This window comes from Mustelus asterias, chromosome 8 (assembly GCF_964213995.1).
Source record: "Mustelus asterias chromosome 8, sMusAst1.hap1.1, whole genome shotgun sequence".
Lineage (NCBI taxonomy): Eukaryota > Metazoa > Chordata > Chondrichthyes > Carcharhiniformes > Triakidae > Mustelus > Mustelus asterias.
Window position 1 is genome coordinate 44,486,288 of NC_135808.1, and position 22,032 is coordinate 44,508,319.

The 22,032-nt window shown below is 46.1% G+C and overlaps 1 protein-coding gene across 4 annotated transcripts in view; it reads right to left on the minus strand.

Moving 5' to 3' along the window:
• LOC144497122 (complement C4-like) overlaps nt 1-22,032 on the minus strand; it is a 469,428-nt gene that overhangs the window by 2,060 nt on the left and 445,336 nt on the right. For 3 of the 4 annotated variants that reach the window (XM_078217916.1, XM_078217917.1, XM_078217914.1), the window contains 3 exons: nt 5,746-5,835; nt 4,564-4,656; nt 1,673-1,759 (listed from right to left, as the gene is read on the minus strand). In XM_078217916.1, the coding sequence (XP_078074042.1) occupies nt 1,673-1,759; nt 4,564-4,656; nt 5,746-5,835 (270 nt within the window). The remainder of the gene's footprint in view (nt 1-1,672; nt 1,760-4,563; nt 4,657-5,745; nt 5,836-22,032) is intronic. The other variant, XM_078217918.1, reaches the window with a different exon arrangement.

The following is a 22,032-nucleotide window of genomic DNA, read 5'->3' on the forward strand; positions in this document are numbered from 1 at the left end:
TCTTTGTTCTGTAACTCTCTCCATTGACTGAGTAAGTCCTGCCCTGGTTCAATTTACCAAAATGCATCACCTCGCATTATCTAAATTAAAAATTGATGTGGTGTATATGGATTTCAGTAAAGCATTTGATAAGGTTCCCCATTGTAAGCTATTGCAGAAAATACGGAGGCATGGGATTGAGGGTGATTTAGCGGTTTGGATCAGAAATTGGCTAGCTGTAAGAAGATAGGGTGGTGGTTGATGGGAAATGTTCATCCTGGAGTTCAGTTACGAGTGGTGTACCGCAAGGATCTGTTTTGGGGCCACTGCTGTTTGTCATTTTTATAAATGACCTGGATGAGGGCGTAGAAGGATGGGTTAGTAAATTTGCAGATGACACTAAAGTTGGTGGAGTTGTGGACAGTGCGGAAGGATGTTGCAGGTTACAGAGGGACATAGATAAGCTGCAGAGCTGGGCTGAGAGGTGGCAAATGGAGTTTAATGCGGAGAAGTGTGAGGTGATTCACTTTGGAAGGAGTAACAGGAATACAGAGTACTGGGCTAATGGTAAGATACTTGGTAGTGTGGATGAGCAGAGCGATCTCGGTGTCCATGTGCATAGATCCCTGAAAGTTGGCACCCAGGTTGATAGAGTTGTTAAGAAGGCATACGGTGTGTTAGCTTTTATTGGTAGAGGGATTGAGTTTCGGAGCCATGAGGTCATGTTGCAGCTGTACAAAATTCTGGTGCGGCCGCACTTGGAGTATTGCGTACAGTTTTGGTCGCCGCATTATAGGAAGGATGTAGAAGCATTGGAAAGGGTGCAGAGGAGATTTACTAGGATGTTGCCTGGTATGGTGGGAAGGTCTTATGAGGAAAGGCTGAGGGACTTGAGGCTGTTTTCGTTAGAGAGAAGAAGGTTAAGAGGTGACTTAATAGAGGCATATAAGATGATCAGAGGATTAGATAGGGTGGACAGTGAGAGCCTTTTTCCTCGGATGGTGATGGCTAGCACGAGGGGGACATAGCTTTAAATTGAGGGGTGAAAGATATAGGACAGATGTCAGAGGTAGGTTCTTTACTCAGAGAGTGGAATGTCCTGCCTGCAACAGTAGTGGACTCGCCAACATTAAGGGCATTTAAATGGTCATTGGATAAACATATGGACGATATTGGAATAGTGTAGGTTAGATGGGCTTCAGATTGGTTTTACAGGTCAGCGCAACATCGAGGGCCGAAGGGCCTGTACTGTGCTGTAATGTTTTGTGTTCTATGTAAACTCTATCTGACATTTGTCAGCCCACTGGCCCAATTGATCAAGAAATTGCAAATTAATCGATCAGTTCTTAAGAGATCTGCTTGTTTATTGCTATCTATACGGCCAACAACTGCCCACACCATCCTAACTTCTATCAATCCACAACCCCAGTATTAGGGGCACAATTTAAATTTATATCACTTGTACTTGACAATTTTCACAGATGATGTGCATTAACTGAAACGTTATGGGAATAGGTTTCTGATTGAGATAGTGTGGATCATAAAAGCAGTGAGAGTAGCTCTGCCTTCTGGAGAGAACATGGTTTCACAGTCAGGACAAACATTGTGTTCACAATTTTGCAACATAACACCAATCCGCATTTCGCAGTAACAACAACTTCAATAAGAAGTCAGCTGTCAGAACAACACTTACTGCTCATTTTCAAACAATCAGTGATAGACGCCTGATAGTTGTCAAAAGATCCCGCCGAACTTATGTTCAGGACTCTGACTGTATAGGCTGCAAGGCAATTTGGAGAAAGACAACTTAGAAATGTCACTAAGAAATGAACTCTCATTTGTTTCGGTGAAAATTCCACCACTCCTTCACTTATCTTTAGCCGCTACGTCTGGAAAATTCCTAGAAACCATCTGAAAATGTGACTGAAATCGCAAAATTTGAATGACTCCAATTGTTAACTCAAGTTTCCAGAAAAAAAATTAAGAGAATTCAAACTATTTCTCGCTCCTGGTCAAGTATTGTACATATGCACACCAACCCGGCAAGGAAATCCCTGCTCCAGGAAGCCCTAGGGGTTGACCATCAGACCCACCACAAGCCCTACAACCAGTGTCTACTGACTACACTCAGCACATGACTCCCCAGATGGGTGGCATGGTGGCACAATGGTTAGCACTGTGGCCTCACAGCACCAGGGACCCGGGTTCGATTTCTGGCTTGAGTCACTGCCTGTGTGGAGTTTACGCATTCTCCCTGTGCGTGGGTTTTCTCCAGGCGCTCTGGTTTCCTCCTACAGTCCAAAAGACATGCTGGTTAGGTGCATTGGCCATGCTAAATTCTCCCTCAGTTTACCTGAATAGGTGAGTGTGGTGACTCGAGGAATTTCGCAATAACTTCATTGCAGTGTGATTATAAGCCTACTTGTGACTAATAAATAAACTAAACTTAGTTACTTGCCTTATGCATTTACCATCTTCCAAGTTTGTCAGAGACTGTTTAACCAGGCTGCACCTTGAAATGTTCCAGATCTCTGGCATTAATACTAAATCAAATGCCCCCCTGCCTGTACCATCATTTCAACCAAGTAATAATTTAGTTATTCTCCCCTGTCTTCGCTGGACTGCATGCTATGAGCAATCCGGGGATTACTATTTCTGCCACTATGCCTCCAAATTGTTCTACTTATCCCTGTATGTTTTTTACTGCAGGATACCTTACCAGTTTCTGCCCTTGCTCATGGTCCAAATTTTGACCAGGAATGTTGACTGGGCACCCACTCAACTGAAAGCTGCTCCCAGGCGTTTATTGGAATCTGAGAGTGTAGATCAACATCCTAGTTCTCATATATTGTTACAGAAATGCCAGTCTTTTTCTCTATCTGTGTTTTTTAAAATCAATATTGTTACTCCAATTCTGATTGGAAAGCTGAGCCAACATTGGTGCTGTAAGTTGTTGCTGGAATCTGCAGATAAATATTGTTTTCATCAGTATTTTAAATTGAATACTGGGACCTGGGTTCGATTCCTGGCTTGGGTTACTGTGTGGAGTTTGCACACTCTCCCCGTGTCTGCGTGGATTTCCTCTGGATGCTCCGATTTCCTCCCACAGTCCAAAGATGTGCAGGTTAGGTGGATTGGCCATACTAAATTGCCCCTTGGTGTCAGGGGGACTAGCTAGGGTAAATGTATGGGGTTATAGAGATAGGGGATGCGTGGGATTGTGGTTGGTGCAGACTCGATGGGCCAATTGGCCTCCTTCTACACTGTAGGATACTGAATGCTGATTGGAGAATGGATGCACACCATAAACTCCTGTATTACCTGACTGCTTCTTTTTGACCTTAATTTGTCACGTATTCCTTCACCCCCTGCATAATCTCAAGAGTTTGGATCAGCACATATATGCAGGGAACTATTAACTCAGTGGAACTCTCAAAACACACCAGAAAGCTGATACAATGTATTATCGACAAAGCTTTCAAGGGGAAATTTCTTTGAAATAACATCTGGCTCACAATTTGGGTTCTGCCAGTGTCACTTAACTCCCGATAGCATTACAGCCTTGGGTAAGACACGGACAAAAGAGCTGACCACAAGATGAGAAGTGACCACAAGATGAGATAGCTCTTGACATCAAAGCTACATTTGACCAAGTGAGGCATTAAGGAGTCTGAGCAAAACTAGAGTCACTGGTAGTGGAGGTGGGGTGTGGGGGAAGGGCTTCACCATGTATTGGAAGATATTTGTGACTGTTGGACTTCTGAGTTGGATCAGCCATAGAAACTTTGTGGCTGGGAATTCCATGGAGAGCAATTTACCTCCTGACCTCAACAATCCTGCTCACCAGCTACAAGGCACAACTCATGGTTGTGTGGAATACTTTCCACTTGCTTGGATTAGTGCAACTACAGCAACAATCAACAATACCATCCAGGATAAAACAGCACGCCTGGAAGCATCCACACTCTTAAACATTTAATCCCTCCATCACCGCGCACAGTGATAACAGTGCATTGTATCTACAAGATGCATTGAAGCAACTTACCAAGGCTCAGTCAACAACCCCTTCCTAATTTGCAATCTCTAGCACCTAGGAAGACATGGGCAACAGATTCATGGGTGCACCACCACCTGGAAGTTCACCTCAAACTCGTACACCATCCCGACTTGAAAATATACTGCCATTCCTTCACGACCACTATCTTAAAATACTGGAGCTCAAATCCCAATATTACACTGGGCCTTCCTACCCCAATTGAACTGCAAGAGTTCAAGAAGGCAGCTCACTACCACCTTCTCAAGAGCAATTATTGATGGACAAAAATGCTGACCTAGTCGTCAACACTCAGATGCAACACTTGAATATAACGATCGGCAGCAAACTCGCGCATTTATGTAAATGTTGCTCTTGAAGGTCATCTATGCCTCTCCTCGTGTGTTTTCAAATATTTCTCAACAGATTCGATACTCTTGAACTCCTTTATAAAGGAGACTGCTGATTTGCTATTAGGCATACCAAATTTTTGCTGGTCATTTAAAACCCAAGGGACTGAGAGCTTGAAGAAATATAATTATGGCACTTACCATAATCCACAATTGGACTGTAGCAAGCAAAATCAATCTGGGCCGATCCATTCACTTCATTGGATAAGACGTGGTTTATATGGGGACAGGCACCTGTGGCAAAATATTTAGCAGACAAATAATTGATTCCACATCAATATAACAACGCAAATTGCCAAATGACCCGTGGACGCTTCTGATTAATGACAGGAAAGTGATTAATTTAGCTGGAAAATTGCAATGATATGACGGACGGGACAGACGAACAAAGGAAATTGGCCAACATCTGGAAATTTGGAATAAAACTGAAAATGTTCCAACTATTTAAAACGTTTGCAGCATCTATGAAGTGAGTAACACAGTTAATATTTTAATTCCCTGACTATTGAACAAAACACAGAGACTAATATAACAGGTAGGTTGATTAATTGTTCGGTAGATTGTAGGAGATGGAAAGGCAATTATTAAAATTATTAAAGGCAAATGCGGACGTGAGATAGAGAGAAAGATAGAAATAGGAATATTAGATAAATATGTATGCAAATATTATTGTGTCTGCTAGAAATAGGTACAAAAGTGCAGATACAAAGATAAATGTGGAACTATAGCTCAACGAATTGCCCTCGTAGCTATGGTGCAGCATAAGAACATTTGACATTTTCATTTCAAATAAACGCATTCATTTTTTTATCCTAAATAAATTACGACATCTCGGCTAATCTAATGAATACTAGAGCAGGTGATAGGATGCAATTAATGTGAATTTTCCACGAATACTCTCATATTCAAATTGTGGCCTGCAATACCCTTTGCACTGCCTGAGGTTTTGGCATTGTCATCAATTAAACATCTGGAAAAAGCATTGCTTATCCATCTATTCACTTTGAAGCTTAATTATTCTGATCATCCTGGTCTCACACTAATGTTGCTGCTGACAAATCCCAATCCCATCCCTTTGGCAACCAAAGCACACTGAAATTAATCACGTCATCCCAGAATAATTGTCACCCAGTCAAAACTTCTGCTTCAACGATCTCTTGGCCCATTTAACACACTTCTTCACAGTGACTTAATTTCCATTGCCATGCTGCCTTGGGCCACAGGACCTTGATCGGTGCGCCCTGAGATAACGGTCATGGAGAAAATGAGAATTTACACGAACGGGGAACATATTACCAGTTCAGCCAGATGTGTCGGACATACCTTCAGCACACATACACACTTCACCATCGCAGAGCTTTGTAATCATGGCATTCTGCTTGGGGGCACTATAGGTCAGAGTGCATCTCACACCTAAAAACAAACAATGAAATGCTTGCAGTGAACAGTGGTTAAAACAGTTACATGGGCAGAATGGTGAAGGTGGGAACATTCTTTCCACAGAGAAGATGAACGAAACATTTAAAAGAAAAGAAAAAATGGGCAGCACGGTGGCACAGTGGTGAGCACTGCTGCCTCACAGCTCCAGGGACCTAGGTTCGATTCCCGTCTTGGGTCACTGTCTGTGCGGAGTTTGCACATTCTCCCCGTGTCTGCTTGGGTTTCCTCACACACTCCCAAGATGTGCAGGTTAGGTTTGTTTGGCCATGCTAAATTGTCCCTTAGTGTCCCAGGATGCATAGGTTAGAGGGATTAATGGGGTAAATATGTAGGGTGATGGGGATAGGGCCTGGGTGGGATTGCTGTCGGTGCGGACAAATGTGAGGTAAAGTCATGTCATATACATGGATTTTAGTAAGGTGTTTGATAAGGTCCCCCATGGTCAGCTTATGATGAAAGTGAGGAGGTGTGGGATAGAGGGAAAGTTGGCCGATTGGATAGGTAACTGGCTATCTGATCGAAGACAGAGGGTGGTGGTGGATGGAAAATTTTCGGACTGGAGGCATGTTGCTAGCGGAGTGCCACAGGGATCAGTGCTTGGTCCTCTGCTCTTTGTGATTTTTATTAATGACTTAGAGGAGGGGGCTGAAGGGTGGATCAGTAAATTTGCTGATGACACCAAGATTGGTGGAGTAGTGGATGAGGTGGAGGGCTGTTGTAGGCTGCAAAGAGACATAGATAGGATGCAAAGCTGGGCTGAAAAATGGCAAATGGAGTTTAACCCTGATAAATGTGAGGTGATTCATTTTGGTAGGACTAATTTAAATGTGGATTACAGGGTCAAAGGTAGGGTTCTGAAGACTGTGGAGGAACAGAGAGATCTTGGGGTCCATATCCAGAGATCTCTAAAGGTTGCCACTCAAGTGGATAGAGCTGTGAAGAAGGCCTATAGTGTGTTAGCTTTTATTAACAGGGGGTTGGAGTTTAAGAGCCGTGAGGTTATGCTGCAACTGTACAGGACCTTGGTGAGACCACATTTGGAATATTGTGTGCAGTTCTGGTCACCTCACTATAAGAAGGATGTGGAAGCGCTTGGAAAGGGTGCAGCGGAGATTTACCAGGATGCTGCCTGGTTTGGAGGGTAGGTCTTATGAGGAAAGGTTGAGGGAGCTAGGGCTGTTCTCTCTGGAGCGGAGGAGGCTGAGGGGAGACTTAATAGAGGTTTATAAAATGATGAAGGGGATAGATAGAGTGAACGTTCAAAGACTATTTCCTCGGGTGGATGGAGCTATTACAAGGGGGCATAACTATAGGGTTCGTGGTGGGGGATATAGGAAGGATATCAGAGGTAGGTTCTTTACGCAGAGAGTGGTTGGGGTGTGGAATGGACTGCCTGCAGTGATAGTGGAGTCAGACACTTTAGGAACATTTAAGCGGTTATTGGATAGGCACATGGAGCACACCAGGATGATAGGGAGTGGGATAGCTTGATCTTGGTTTCAGATAAAGCTCGGCACAACATCGTGGGCCGAAGGGCCTGTTCTGTGCTGTACTGTTCTATGTAATGCATTTTGGAAGGCCTGATACAGATAGGAAATATACAGTAAATGGCAGAACCCTTAAGAGCATTGATAGGCAGAGGGATCTGGGTGTACAGGTACACAGGTCACTGAAAGTGGCAACGCAGATGGAGAAGGTAGTCAGGAAGGCATATGGCATGCTTGCCTTCATCGGCCAGGGCATTGAGTTTAAAAATTGGTAAGTCATGTTGCAGCTTTATAGAACCTTACTTAGGTCACATTTGACTATAGTGTTCAATTCTGGTCGCCACAGTACCAGAAGGATGTGGAGGCTTTGGAGACGGCACAGAAAAGATTTACCAAGATGTTGCTTGGTATGGAGGGCATTAGCTATGAGGAGAGGTTGGAGAAACTTGTTTGTTCTCACTGGAATGACAGAGATTGAGAGGTGACCTGATAGAAGTCTACAAGATTATGACGGGCCTGGACAGATTGGCTCGTCAGAAGCTTTTTCCCAGGGTGGATGCACGGTCCAGTTTGATGTTTCATTCACATGGCAACACTCCAGTCGCTCAAACTACATTGTTGTGGCAGCCAGAACATTGGCTATAAAGCTGCTGGAGTTTACCATGACTCCACAACCTCCTGGATTGAGTGAAAATAATTCAACACTATCAGACACACCTAAGTAGGGAATTAGGGAAGTCTCAAATGATTCTAAGACAGTCAAATATGATACATAAATCCAAAAACTGTCGCAATATACTGAGCATCTTATCATTGCCAAACACCCTATTGGATCTCAGAGTATTTCAGCCTGGCAACATACAATTGGGGAATTATATCACACAGAAGAGGGCCATTCATCCATCATACCTCCGATGGCTCTTTGAAAGTTTTATGCTGTTCAGTCGGTTTCCTTGTTTTGTCTCTAAACCTTGGAAACGTTAATTTTTATACTTATATCAATCATTCCTGGATGTCAACTGTCAAGGCCAATAATTATTGTCCATCAATAATTTTCCAGGAGACGATACTCTTGAGCTGCCTTCTTGAAACGCTGCAGTGGTGTGGTGTAGGTACCTCCACAGTGTTATTAGGGTGGGAGTTCCAGGATTTTGACCCACTGACAGTGAAGGAACGGCAATACATTTCAAAGTCAAGATGGAGAGTGACATGGAGGGTGTTCCAATATGTGTTGCCATTTCCCTTGATGGTATTGGTCATAAGTGAGAAAGGTGCTTCCTAAGGGGGCTAGGTGAATTCTGAGCGTGCACCTTGTAGATGTTAGGGTGACGGAGGAAGTGACTGTCAATGGAAAGGGTTCCACTCAAGCATGATGCTTTGTCTGGGATTGTGTTGAGCATCTTTAGTGTTTCTGGAGACCCGTTCATCCTGGCAACTGGGGAGTATTCTATCCAACTCCTGACTTGAGCCTTGCCAGGTGGACAGGAACTTGGGACTCAGAATTGAGATATATGTTGCTGCATTTGTAGTCACTTTATTTACATAAACATTAAATTTCAATTTCTGAGCAATCTAATGCCCAGGATGTCAATCGTGTGTGAGGGTAATGACATGTAATGTCAGATTATGGTTGTCAGACACTCCATGTTGTAAATTATAATTGGCTATCACTTGCATGACGCGAATGTTATTTGTTACTTGCCCGGCCAAACCTAAATACAGTACAGCAGGGATTAGTGTTAGGACGCTAGCTATTCACAATGTGTATTAGTGATTTTGATGAGGGAACTAATTGGAATGTCTACACATTTGCAGATGGCACAAAACTGAGTGGAAAGGGTGAGCTGTCAGGAGGATGCAGAGGTGCTTCAGTGTGATTTGGACAAGCAGAGTGAACTGGAAAATGCATGTATAATGTTGATAAATGTGAGGTTATCCAGTTTGGCAGAAAAAAATGGAAGGCTGATTGTTATCTGAATGGCTATAAATTGAGAGAGTGGAATGTGCAATGAGACATTGGTGTTCTCATACACCAGCCATTCAAGCAGCAGGCGGTAAAGGAGGCAAAGATACAGCGATGCACAGATGCATCTGAGGCTGGCAAGTTGGTGAACATAGAACATAGAACATAGAACATAGAAAGCCACAGCACAAACAGGCCCTTCGGCCCACAAGTTGCGCCGATCACATCCCCACCTCTAGGCCTATCTCTAGCCCTCAATCCCATTAAATCCCATGTACTCATCCAGAAGTCTCTTAAAAGACCCCAACGAGTTTGCCTCCACCACCACCGACGTCAGCCGATTCCACTCACCCACCACCCTCTGAGTGAAAAACTTACCCCTGACATCCCCCCTGTACCTACCCCCCAGCACCTTAAACCTGTGTCCTCTCGTAGCAACCATTTCAGCCCTTGGAAATAGCCTCTGAGAGTCCACCCTATCCAGACCCCTCAACATCTTGTAAACCTCTATCAGGTCACCTCTCATCCTTCGTCTCTCCAGGGAGAAGAGACCAAGCTCCCTCAACCTATCCTCATAAGGCATGCCCCCCAATCCAGGCAACATCCTTGTAAATCTCCTCTGCACCCTTTCAATGGCTTCAACATCTTTCCTGTAATGAGGTGACCAGAATTGCGCGCAGTACTCCAAGTGGGGTCTAACCAGGGTCCTATAAAGCTGCAGCATTATCTCCCGACTCCTAAACTCAATCCCTCGATTAATGAAGGCTAGTACGCCATACGCCTTCTTGACCGCATCCTCCACCTGCGAGGCCGATTTAAGAGTCCTATGGACCCGGACCCCAAGGTCCTTCTGATCCTCTACACTGCTAAGAATGGTACCCTTCATTTTATACTGCTGCTCCATCCCATTGGATGAGATCAAATGTGTTCTGCCCTCTAGTTGGTGCCCTCATCACCTATCATAGGCCCAGTCCAGAAGCAACATCCTTAGGACTGCATGAGCTGCTGAGCCACTCTTGGCGATTGACATTGAAATCTCTCACCCTGACTACATTCTTCTTCATCCTTGTCACCATTAGTGCCTCCTAAACAGTGAGTCACCAAGATAGAACTGACAGCATGAGACTTCATGGGGTCCACCGACAATATTAAGAATTCTCATGTCAACTTCCTTATCACTGTATGCCACTGTGCTATTACCAATGCTGGCTTTGTCCTGGATGAGCACCAGACAGAGCAAGAGGCCCAGGCAGGCAATGTCCTGTGGCTAATATCCTGCAAAGCAGATAAACCATTTTGGATACTGTTCAGGGGAATGGCCTCTCAGGGGATCACAGAGGGACAGTGAAGGAGCAATAGGCATCGAAATGCAATAGTTATAGGGGATTCAATTAGAAGGGGGATAGATAGGCATTTCTCTGGCCAGAAATGAGTATGTTGCCTCCTTACTACTAGGGTCAAGGATATCTCAGAGCGGTTGCATTCTGAAGGAAGAGGGTGAAGAGCCAGTGGTTGTGGTACAAACGGCACAGGTTAAAAAAAAGGATGAGGTCCTGAAAGCATAATATATGGGCCAAGGAAGCAGGCTGAAAGTAGGACCTCAAAGGTCGTTATCTCAGGATTACTACCTGTGCCACGTGCTAGTCAGGATATATAGGATGAATAAATGGCTGAAAAGATCATATGGGGGTTAATATTCCTGGGGCATTGGGACTGGTTCTGTGGGAGGTGGGACTGTACATACTGGGTAGGATCAGGATTGATGTTCTTGGGGGAGGGGGTACTTGCTGGATGGATGGGGAGGGTTTAAACTAATATGGCAGGAGGATAGAAAACTATGGGGAAATCAAGAACAAGAGCAAAAGAAGGCAAGAGCAATAAGAAAAGTGATAGGCAGAGAAATCCAGGGCCAGAGTCAAATAAGGACAGAGCAAAAAGTAGTAGGATCAGGATAAGAAATATTAACAGGGGTCATCTTAAGGGTTTGTACATGAACGGTCGGATCAATAGAAATTAAATGAATGATTTAGTTGCGTGGATAGATGTAAAGTGGCATAGTTGGCATTACGGAGACATGGCTCCAAAGTGGCCAAGGATGGGAATTAAACATTGAGGACTATTCAGTTTTTAGGAAAACAGACAGAGAGGAAAAGGTGGTGGAGTGGCATTGTTGATTAAGAATAAATTGATGTGATATAGAGTCAGAGTCATAGAGTCATAGAGTTTTACAGCATGGAAACAGGCTCTTCGGCCCAAATTGTCCATAGTCCTTTTTTTTTAAACCCCTAAGCTAATCCCAATTGCCCGCATTTGGCCCATATCCCTCTATACCCGTCTTACCCATGTAACTATCTAAATGCTTTTTAAAAGACAAAATTGTACCCACCTCTATTACCTCTGGCAGCTTGTTCCAGGCACTCACCACCCTCTGTAAAAAATTGCCCCTCTGGACACTTTTGTATCTCTCCCCTCTCACTTTAAACCTATACCCTCTACAAAGAACAAACAAAGAACAATACAGCACAGGAACAGGCCCTTCGGCCCTCCAAGCCCGCGCCGCTCCCCAGTCCAGGATTGAATCCTGAATCCAGGATCCCCACCCAATTTTCCAGCCTATCTACATACCAATATCCTATCCACCGAGCTGTCCCTCACAGCTACGATGCTTTGTTCATTACAACCTATTAACTTACCCCCACCCCCCCATTCCAGACCATGTGATCTCCAGGGAGAGGCGAAAACCCAGAGTGAAAAACCCCAGGGCCAATATGGGGAAAAAAAAATCTGGGAAATTCCTCTCCGACCCCCTGAGGCGATCGAAACGAGTCCAGGAGATCACAATGGCCCCGATCGGAAAATGCTTCCCAACCCTAGTCATTTCCACTTCCACGAACACCATATGAATCCCCTGCCCCCGAGACAGGTTCCCAACTATCCGCAGTATCACTCTGTACTGGCACCAGCAAGATGATCGTAGAATGAAGCCTTGAAACGAGAAACCAGGAACAATTAGCCCGCGCCGCTCCCTGGTCCAAACTAGATCACTCTTTTGTATCCCTCCATTCCCACTCCGTTCATATAGCTGTCTAGATAAGTCTTAAACGTTCCCAGTGTGTCCGCCTCCACCACCTTGCCCGGCAACACATTCCAGGCCCCCACGACCCTCTGTGTGAAATATGTCCTTCTGATATCTGTGTTAAACCTCCCCCCCTTCACCTTGAACCTATGACCCCTCGTGAACGTCACCACCGACCCGGGGAAAAGCTTCCCACCGTTCACCCTATCTATGCCTTTCATAATTTTATACACCTCTATTAAGTCTCCCCTCATCCTCCGTCTTTCCAAGGAGAACAACCCCAGTTTCCCCAATCTCTCCTCATAACCAAGCCCCTCCATACCAGGCAACATCCTGGTAAACCTCCTCTGTACTCTCTCCAAAGCCTCCACGTCCTTCTGGTAGTGTGGCGACCAGAACTGGACGCAGTATTCCAAATGCGGCCGAACCAACGTTCTATACATCTGCAACATCAGACCCCAACTTTTATACTCTATGCCCCGTCCTATAAAGGCAAGCATGCCATATGCCTTCTTCACCACCTTCTCCACCTGTGACGTCACCTTCAAAGATCTGTGGACTTGCACACCCAGGTCCCTCTGCGTCTCTACACCCTTTATGGTTCTTCCATTTATCGTGTAGCTCCTCCCTACATTATTCCCACCAAAATGCATCACTTCGCATTTATAGTTTTAGATTCCCCTACCTTTGGGGAAATATATTGACTATCTAGCTGATCTGTGCCTCTCATTATTTTATAGACTTTTATAAGATCACCCCTCAGCCTCCTATGCTCCAGAGTAAAAAGTTCCAGTCTATCCAGCCTCTTCTTATAATTCAAACCATTAAGTCCCGGTAGCATCCTAGTAAATCTCTTCTGCACTCCTTCTAGTTTAATAATATTCTTTCTATAATAGGTGACCAGAACTGCACACAGTATTCCAAGTGTGGCCTCATCAATGTCTTGTGCAACTTCAACAAGATGTCCCAACTCCTGTATTCAATGTACTGACCGATGAAATCAAGCATGCCGAATGCCTTCTTCACCACTCTGTCCACCCGTGACTCCACTTTCAAGGAGCTATGAATATGTACCCCTAGATTTCTTTGTTCTGTAACTCTCCCCAACGCCCTGCCATTAACTGAGTAAGTCCTGCCCTGGTTCAATCTACCAAAATGCATCACCTCAAATTTAACTAAATTAAACTCCATCTGCCATTCGTCAGCCCACTGGCCCAATTGATCAAGATCCTGTTAAATAAATGTAGACAGAGGAAAGGGGAACATCCAACTGCCTTTGCCAGTCGTTTATGGATCCACTTCACGGGAGTATATGGGGAATTAGAACAGGCTAGATTGAATGAAGCTGATTCATCCAAATGAGCTCAGACATTAGTCTCGCTAACCATGGAGGAAGGCAAGAAAGCCTGCGCTAATTTTGACCCCGCAGAGACCATACACAATGAAGCATGGGTTCTCAGATGCTTAGCTCGAGTCTGGGAACAGGAAGTTCAGGGAGCCCCAATGTCACAGTCGGAAAGGGAGACGAGAATGCTTCCGATGAGGGCTAGCCAGGGTCCAGTATGGAGAAACGAGGGTAGAGGGGATCACCAACACCAGAGAGGTACAGCTCCACCTTACACAGCAGCCCCGGGGAGAGATAGAGGGACATGTTTTAATTGCGGGCAGCCAGGACACTTCGCTCGAGATTGTAGGAGACCCCCGACACCATATACACAGTCCCCAAGACTACCAGGACCACGGCTCCACCAGTTAGGGCAGCTCCTAGGTACGAGAGAGAACACCGTCCACCACCGATGGAAGGTCTCGGTCACCCCATGCATACCGTAAGCACAAGCTCATCACTGTATCCAACTGTCCCCGCCTATGGAACCCTAGATTGACGGTGCCCGGCCTCCCCAACCTGGATCTGTAGCACCAGGTGGGATAGCGTAGGGAGACCCCTAGTTAACGGCGAGGTAAGAGGCCACCCCGTAGAATTCATTTGGGATACCGGAGCCTCCCGAACTACCCTAAATGTATCAAAATTAAAAACAGAAATCCCTTGGCCAACTACGGGCACAATTACACTCAGTGGATTCACTGGACACATGCAGGAGGGACGCATTACCGCCCCTGTACAGGTCCGCCTAGGTAGCAAGGTGTGTGACCATCCGGTAGTGTTAGTTGACCTTCCCCCAAGCGCTGAACACATCCTGGGGTCCGATTATATGAATAAATGAAATCTTTCATTCGACCCAGCTAATCGATGCATTTGGCAGATGGCTACATTTAGCAGAACGCCATCAATCATTCCAGTCGGGACATATGCTAATAGGATTAGCACAATAGGGGAATTCTGGTTTGATCCCTTAATGATTAGCAGTGATCCAGCCATCAGGAAGGTGCTTCAAAGAAACAATGGGGTGTTTGCGCAGCATAAACATGATTGTGGCCAGATACCTGGGGAGGTGTTAATTGAAGGGCCGGATTCGAAACCACAGAGACAATACGGTTTCCTCAGACAGGCAGAGGGGGAGCTGGCCAAAGTAATTGATAGTCTATTAGAGCAGGGGGTGTTGAGACGAGTGGCATCCACACATAATGCGCCAATATGGCCCTTGAAGAAGGTAGATGGATCATGGAGATTAACAGTCGACTACCGGGAATTAAATAAGGTTACCCCACTCACGGCCTCCGCAGTAGCCACAAGCTCCATCACCATGGTGAGACAGGGAGCCCAGGCAAAGGTTTTCACGGTATTAGATATTAGTAACGGCTTCTGGTCCATCCCTTTAAATCGGTCTTGTCAGTACAAGTTTGCCTTTACCTTCCAAGGACAGCAATATACTTGGACTTGCCTACCACAGGGTTTCCATAATTCCCCGTCCATCTTCCACAGGTGACTAGCTACCGGACTAGAAAGGTTTTCCCGACCCGAGTGCTTGGTCCAATATGTAGATGATTTATTGTTACAGACTAACACCAAAGAGGAACATATAACATTGCTGGATGAATTACTCGCACTGCTCCACTCATTAGGTTGAAAAGTCAACCCGAAAAAGACCCAAATTTTGCAACCCAAGGTTATATACCTGGGTACAGTGATTACCCATGGGAAGAGGGAGATTGAACAGAAAAGGATAGACTCCATAGTGCACCTTCCACTGCCCTGAGATATGAGTGCCCTCCGATCTTTCCTAGGTCTAGTAGGGTACTGTCGGAACCATATAGACGGCTTCGCCACCAAGGCAGCCCCACTTTCCGAATTGCTAAAGAAAAACGCAACCCGGAAGTGGACTGAGCAGCACACAGCTGCAGTAACCGATTTAAAGCGCGCTCTCGCCACAGCACCAGCCTTACTAGTCCCTGACCCAGATCTACCATACGCCTTAGAAGTTCCAGCCACCAACCACACACTTTCAGCAGTACTATTATAAGAAAGACATGGTAGACCAGGCCCAGTAGCCTATGCCTCACGAGTATTGGACCCAGTCGAACAAGGCTTCTCCGGGTGTGAACGACACCTGCTCGCGGTATTTTGGGCCGTGCAGCACTTCGCCTATATCACCGGACTGAACCCAATAACCATCCTCACTGAACACACCACAACCCAGCTTCTGCTGGATGGCCGCCTGAAAGATGGGTCAGAAAGCCAGGTCCGCGCTGCCCGTTGGACACTACTACTGCAGGGTAGGGACATCACTGTAAAGTGAACCAAAGTGCCCACGTTCCTGGCAGATAATTTAAATCATGGTGGAGATCCGCATGAGTGTCAGGTTATCGCCACAAAGGACTCCACAGGTCCGTTTATCCCGAAACAACAGGAGAGACGATCAGGGACAAAACAGACAGCCACCCAATGGACAGACTCAGCCATGAGAATTTATGTAGACGGTTCATCCAACATAGAGAATGGGACCAGAATCACAGGATGTGACATTTATGTGGAAAATCAACAGGGAGAGTCACTAATAGAACTCGCCCTCAAACTATCCAGCCATTTGAATGCTCAAGCTGCCGAACTAGCAGCAGTCGCATATGTAGTGAGTCACCCAGACCTATTTCCAACCCCTGCCAACATACACTCCGATAGTATGTACGTGTGCAACAGCCTGACTGAGTTCCTACCATTATGGGAAGCCAGAGGCTTCGTATCTGCGGACGGAAAGCCCCTACAAAGAACAGTACAGCACAGGAACAGGCCCTTCGGCCCTCCAAGCCTGCGCCGCTCCCTGGTCCAGACTAGACCATTCTTTTGTATCCCTCCATTCCCACTCCATTCATGTGGCTATCTCGATAAGTCTTAAACGTTCCCAGTGTCCCCGCCTCCACCACCTTGCCCGGCAGCGCATTCCAGGCCCCCACCACCCTCTGTGTAAAATACGTCCTTCTGATATCCGTGTTAAACCTCCCCCCACCTCACCTTGAACCTATGACCCCTCGTGAACGTCACCACCGACCTGGGAAAAAGCTTCCCACCGTTCACCCTATCTATGCCTTTCATAATTTTATACACCTCTATTAGGTTACTCCTTATCTGCCGTCTTTCCAGTGAGCACAACCCCAGTTTACCCAATCTCTCCTCATAACTAAGCCCTTCCATACCAGGCAACATCCTGGTAAACCTCCTCTGCACTCTCTCTAAAGCCTCCACGTCCTTCTGGTAGTGTGGCAACCAGAACTGGGCGCGGTATTCCAAATGCGGCCGAACCAACGTTCTATACAACCGCAACATCAGACCCCAACTTTTATACTCTATGCCCCGTCCTATAAAGGCAAGCATGCCATATGCCTTCTTCACTACCTTCTCCACCTGTGACGTCACCTTCAAGGATCTAATGGACCCTCTGCATTTCTACACCCTTTATAGTTCTGCCATTTATCATATAGCTCCCCCCTACGTTAGTTCTACCAAAATGCATCACTTCGCATTTATCTGGATTGAACTCCATCTGCCATTTCTTTGCCCAAATTTCCAGCCTATCTATATCCTTCTGTAGCCTTTGCCAATGTTCCTCACTACCATCAGCTCCCTTATTAAAATACGTTCTGCAGGCCACCGAAGGGCGCACATATGGGATCATTAAGGTTAGAAGCCACCACAGGACCTCCCCACCTGGTAACTGTAAGGCTGATGCACTAGCCAAAGCTGGTGCTCGTACGGGACAGTTTTTGCAGCCACCTGTAGGAGAGCGAGTAAACGCTGTGACCATTTGCCAAACTAATATAGCCGACCTGGTCCAGGAGCAGTGCACTGACAGATCCCTAAAACAAATTTTAGACGGAGTCTACCCAGCCCCATACGAGAAATGGAAAGACAAAATACAGATTCAGGATGGTTTGATATTAAAGGCAGGCACATGCGTAGTCTCTACCCAGGACAGAAATCATCTACCAGTACCATGACGGACATGGTCATCAGGGCATAGAGACAACAATCGAGCGATTAAAAGAATTATGTTGATGGCCCGAACTGCACAATGACGTTGCCCATTATATCGATAATTGTTTAATTTGTGCCCAGAACAACCCCGAAAGGTATGCCAGAAAAGTAGAGCAGAGCAGGCACATACGCCGAGTAGAAGGCCCCTGGACACATCTCCAAATTGATTATATCGGCCCACTGCCGCCATGTAGGAATGGATTTAAATACGTCCTGGTAATAATAGACACTTTCACCAAATGGGTTGAGGCATTCCCCACTAGGTCCAACACAGCTAAGGCCACCGCAAAGATATTAGCCCAGCAGGCGTTTACACGATGGGGTCTTCCCCGCAGCATAGAGTCCGACCAAGGGACACATTTCACCGGGTGGGTGATGCAGAATGTTATGGCTATGTTTAGCATCAAGCAGAAATTCCATATCGCCTACCACCCAAAATCCAGTGGAACCGTAGAGTGCATGAACTGAACGCTAAAAGGGATCATCAGAAAGACAGTGCAGCAAAATAACACAACATGGGATACAGTACTTCCCTTTGCCCTCATGATGGTACGTAACACCGTTTCCAGTTCTACTGGGTTCACCCCCCACACATTAATGACTGGTCGACCTATGAGGGGAGCTGAATATTTATTGGGGTTTGACTTAACTGAGCCTGCTATCACAGCGCTCACCCACGAGAAAGCTGTCCAGCAGATAACCGAAAACATTAAAGCAGCCCAGTTAGCCGCAGCTGTCCGATTAGGAGTTAAAAAGAAACAGAGCAAGGCATATTTTGATAAAAGGGTACACCCGGTAGAACATACAGTTGGCCAGCAGGTAATGATTTCCCTCTACAACCCCAGTCCTTTCTTGTCCCTGAGATATGCAGGTCCGCACACCATCACCAACAAAATAAGCCCCTCAGTGTATAAAGTCCCAATCGCCAACAGGAAAACTGGTTGGTTCCACGTCAATCAACTGAAAGCTTACGGGACTCAGAATAATCACTTCCACCATCTCTCATTAGAGATAGGGGAGGATGACACTCGGCAACCGGAACGGCCTCACCCAGGAAATGTATTTCCATGGGACACCTTCTCATCCTCTTTCAGGTTCAGACCAGACCCTTACCCCTACCACACTACAGCCCAGAGCCTCGTCCACAGCTGGGCGGCACGGTAGCACAGTGGTTAGCACTGCTGCTTCACAGCTCCAGGGACCTGGGTTCGATTCCCGGCTTGGGTCACTGTCTGTGTGGAGTTTGCACATTCTCCTCCTGTCTGTGTGGGTTTCCTCCGGGTGCTCCGGTTTCCTCCCACAGTCCAAAGATGTGCGGTTAGGTTGATTGGCCAGGTTAAAAATTGCCCCTTAGAGTCCTGAGATGCGTAGGTTAGAGGGATTAGCGGGTAAATATGTGGGGGTAGGGCCTGGGTGGGATTGTGGTCGGTGCAGACTCGATGGGCCGAATGGCCTCCTTCTGCACTGTAGGGTTTCTATGATTTCTATGAAGTGCCCCGAGGGGCACTGATCGACCCAGACATAACAGGAGACTTGCGCACCCTAGAGGACTGGCTCGACTCGCCAGATATCGGCCCTCGCATCATTATGGATTCTCCCATAGACATAATCCTTAACAGCCCCAGACCCAACAGTGAGGCCCTGACTAAACGACACCAGGTTATTTTGATGGGGACACCTGATGCTGCATCACCCACATGGATAAGGGACTCGACACGTAGATTAATTAGACTGGGACACGAGGATGAAGGACCCCTGAACCCTGATTCAAACGCTGCCCCACAGTGCAGTCCAACGAACAGACACGGGTATGGAAACCAGGTGAGGAGATAATGATGGAACCCCATGAGACAAATGATTCAGAAGATGAGCCTCTGTTGGGCAATTGGTTAACAAAAATGCTGAATGAAGGAATCTAAGGTGCTCCAGATGATGACATTCAGCCTACAGTACAGACCAATGCAAGGTACAAGAATCTCTGATGGAAGCACCAGTCTACAAGCGGTTCCATACTGCTAGTACGATTTACCAGGCTACTCATATAACCCGGTGCCAACACTTTCGCCAACTTTCTCCAGTTAAGACCACATTAAGCAAATTATACATATCTTTGGGCAGCCATGCTACATTTTAAAATCTTTGAGGCAGATACGCTAAATTTTAACATCTTCAAGGCAGCTATGCTAAATTTTAACGTCATTGAGGCAGCTGTGCTAAATTTTAAAATCTACAAGGCGACTGAGCTACATTTTCAACAGGAAATGAACAAAGAAGAACAAAGAACAATACAGCACAGGAACAGGCCCTTCGGCCCTCCAAGCCCGTGCCGCTCCCTGGTCCAAACTAGACCATTCTTTTGTATCCCTCCATTCCCACTCCGTTCATATGGCTATCTAGATAAGTCTTAAACGTTCCCAGTGTCTCCGCCTCCACCACCTTGCCTGGCAGCGCATTCCAGGCCCGCACTACCCTCTGTGTAAAATATGTCCTTCTGATATCTGTGTTAAACCTCCCCCCCTTCACCTTGAACCTATGACCCCTCGTGAACGTCACCACCGACCTGGGGAAAAGCTTCCCACCGTTCACCCTATCTATGCCTTTCATAATTTTATACACCTCTATTAAGTCTCCCCTCATCCTCCATCTTTCCAGGGAGAACAACCCCAGTTTACCCAATCTCTCCTCATAACTAAGCCCCTCCATACCAGGCAACATCCTGATAAACCTCCTCTGTACTATCTCCAAAGCCACCACGTCCTTCTGGTTGTGTGGCGACCAGAACTGGACGCAGTATTCCAAATGCGGCCGAACCAACGTTCTATACATCTGCAACATCAGACCCCAACTTTTATACTCTATGCCCCGTCCTATAAAGGCAAGCATGCCATATGCCTTCTTCACCACCTTCTCCACCTGTGACGTCACCTTCAAGGATCTGTGGACTTGCACACCCAGGTCCCTCTGCGTATCTACACCCTTTATGGTTCTGCCATTTATCGTATAGCTCCTCCCTACATTATTTCTACCAAAATGCATCACTTCGCATTTATCAGGATTGAACTCCATCTGCCATTTCTTTGCCCAAATTTCCAGTCTACCTATATCCTTCTGTAGCTTCTGACAATGCTCCTCACTATCTGCAAGTCCTGCCAATTTTGTGTCATCCGCAAACTTACTGATCACCCCAGTTACACCTTCTTCCAGATCGTTTATATAAATCACAAACAGCAGAGGTCCCAATACAGAGCCCTGCGGAACACCTCTAGTCACAGGCCTCCAGCCGGAAAAAGACCCTTCCACTACCACCCTCTGTCTTCTGTGACCAAGCCAGTTCTCCACCCATCTAGCCACCTCCCCCTTTATCCCATGAGATCCAACCTTTTCCACCAGCCTACCATGAAATAAACAAAACTCTTACAGTGCAAAAGCCAGGTACAATATGCAGCTGCTCTGCGTTCCAAGTGACACTGAGAATTTTATTTCCAGTGTTCTAATGATAGAAGGGCCATTTTACCCCTGAGGGACACATTTTCAACTCTTAGAGGCATTTGTGCTAAATTTTACATGCGGCCCACTTTCAAACTCCAACACACTTATAGAACAGACACTTCTTCAGGTCCTTACAGACCGACTCCAGTGCTGTTCGAATCCCTATCGTTAATGGTGACTGCTGCTCAACTAAAACCGGCCGCCTTGATTTTGCTGGCCAGTTAAATGAACTCTTTCTGACAATCCCACCACTCGTCTATTCATCGATCTGAACAAAACATTGCTCCATAGTGCTCCACAATTAGAATAAAAAATTACGACATGTAAGCGACGCTTGAGATGCCCGGGTCCCCCTGACCACACCACTCTCAAAAAGTGTTCAAAAAAAGGGGGGGGGGGGTGCATGGACACTTTAAGTATATGTATGTACATCAAATATTAGATATTAGATAACCAAATGGCAGTTCAGCTGAATGTTATCTGAGTCACCATAGAAGGGGATTGGTGGGGATTTTCAAATAATGGGTGCCCTGAAATTAGATGTCTGGCCAACAGCCCAGAAAAAGGATTAGAGCTCGGGCAGCGGTGCCCCGGGACACTCATAGAGGGGAACTTTGCATTGTATGTAATAAGAACTGGGCCGAAGCCAACCCCAGACCCATCCCACTCGATTTGTCCTGAAGCTACCCCCGGACCACAGAATGGATTGATACTAAAACACACAGGGAAA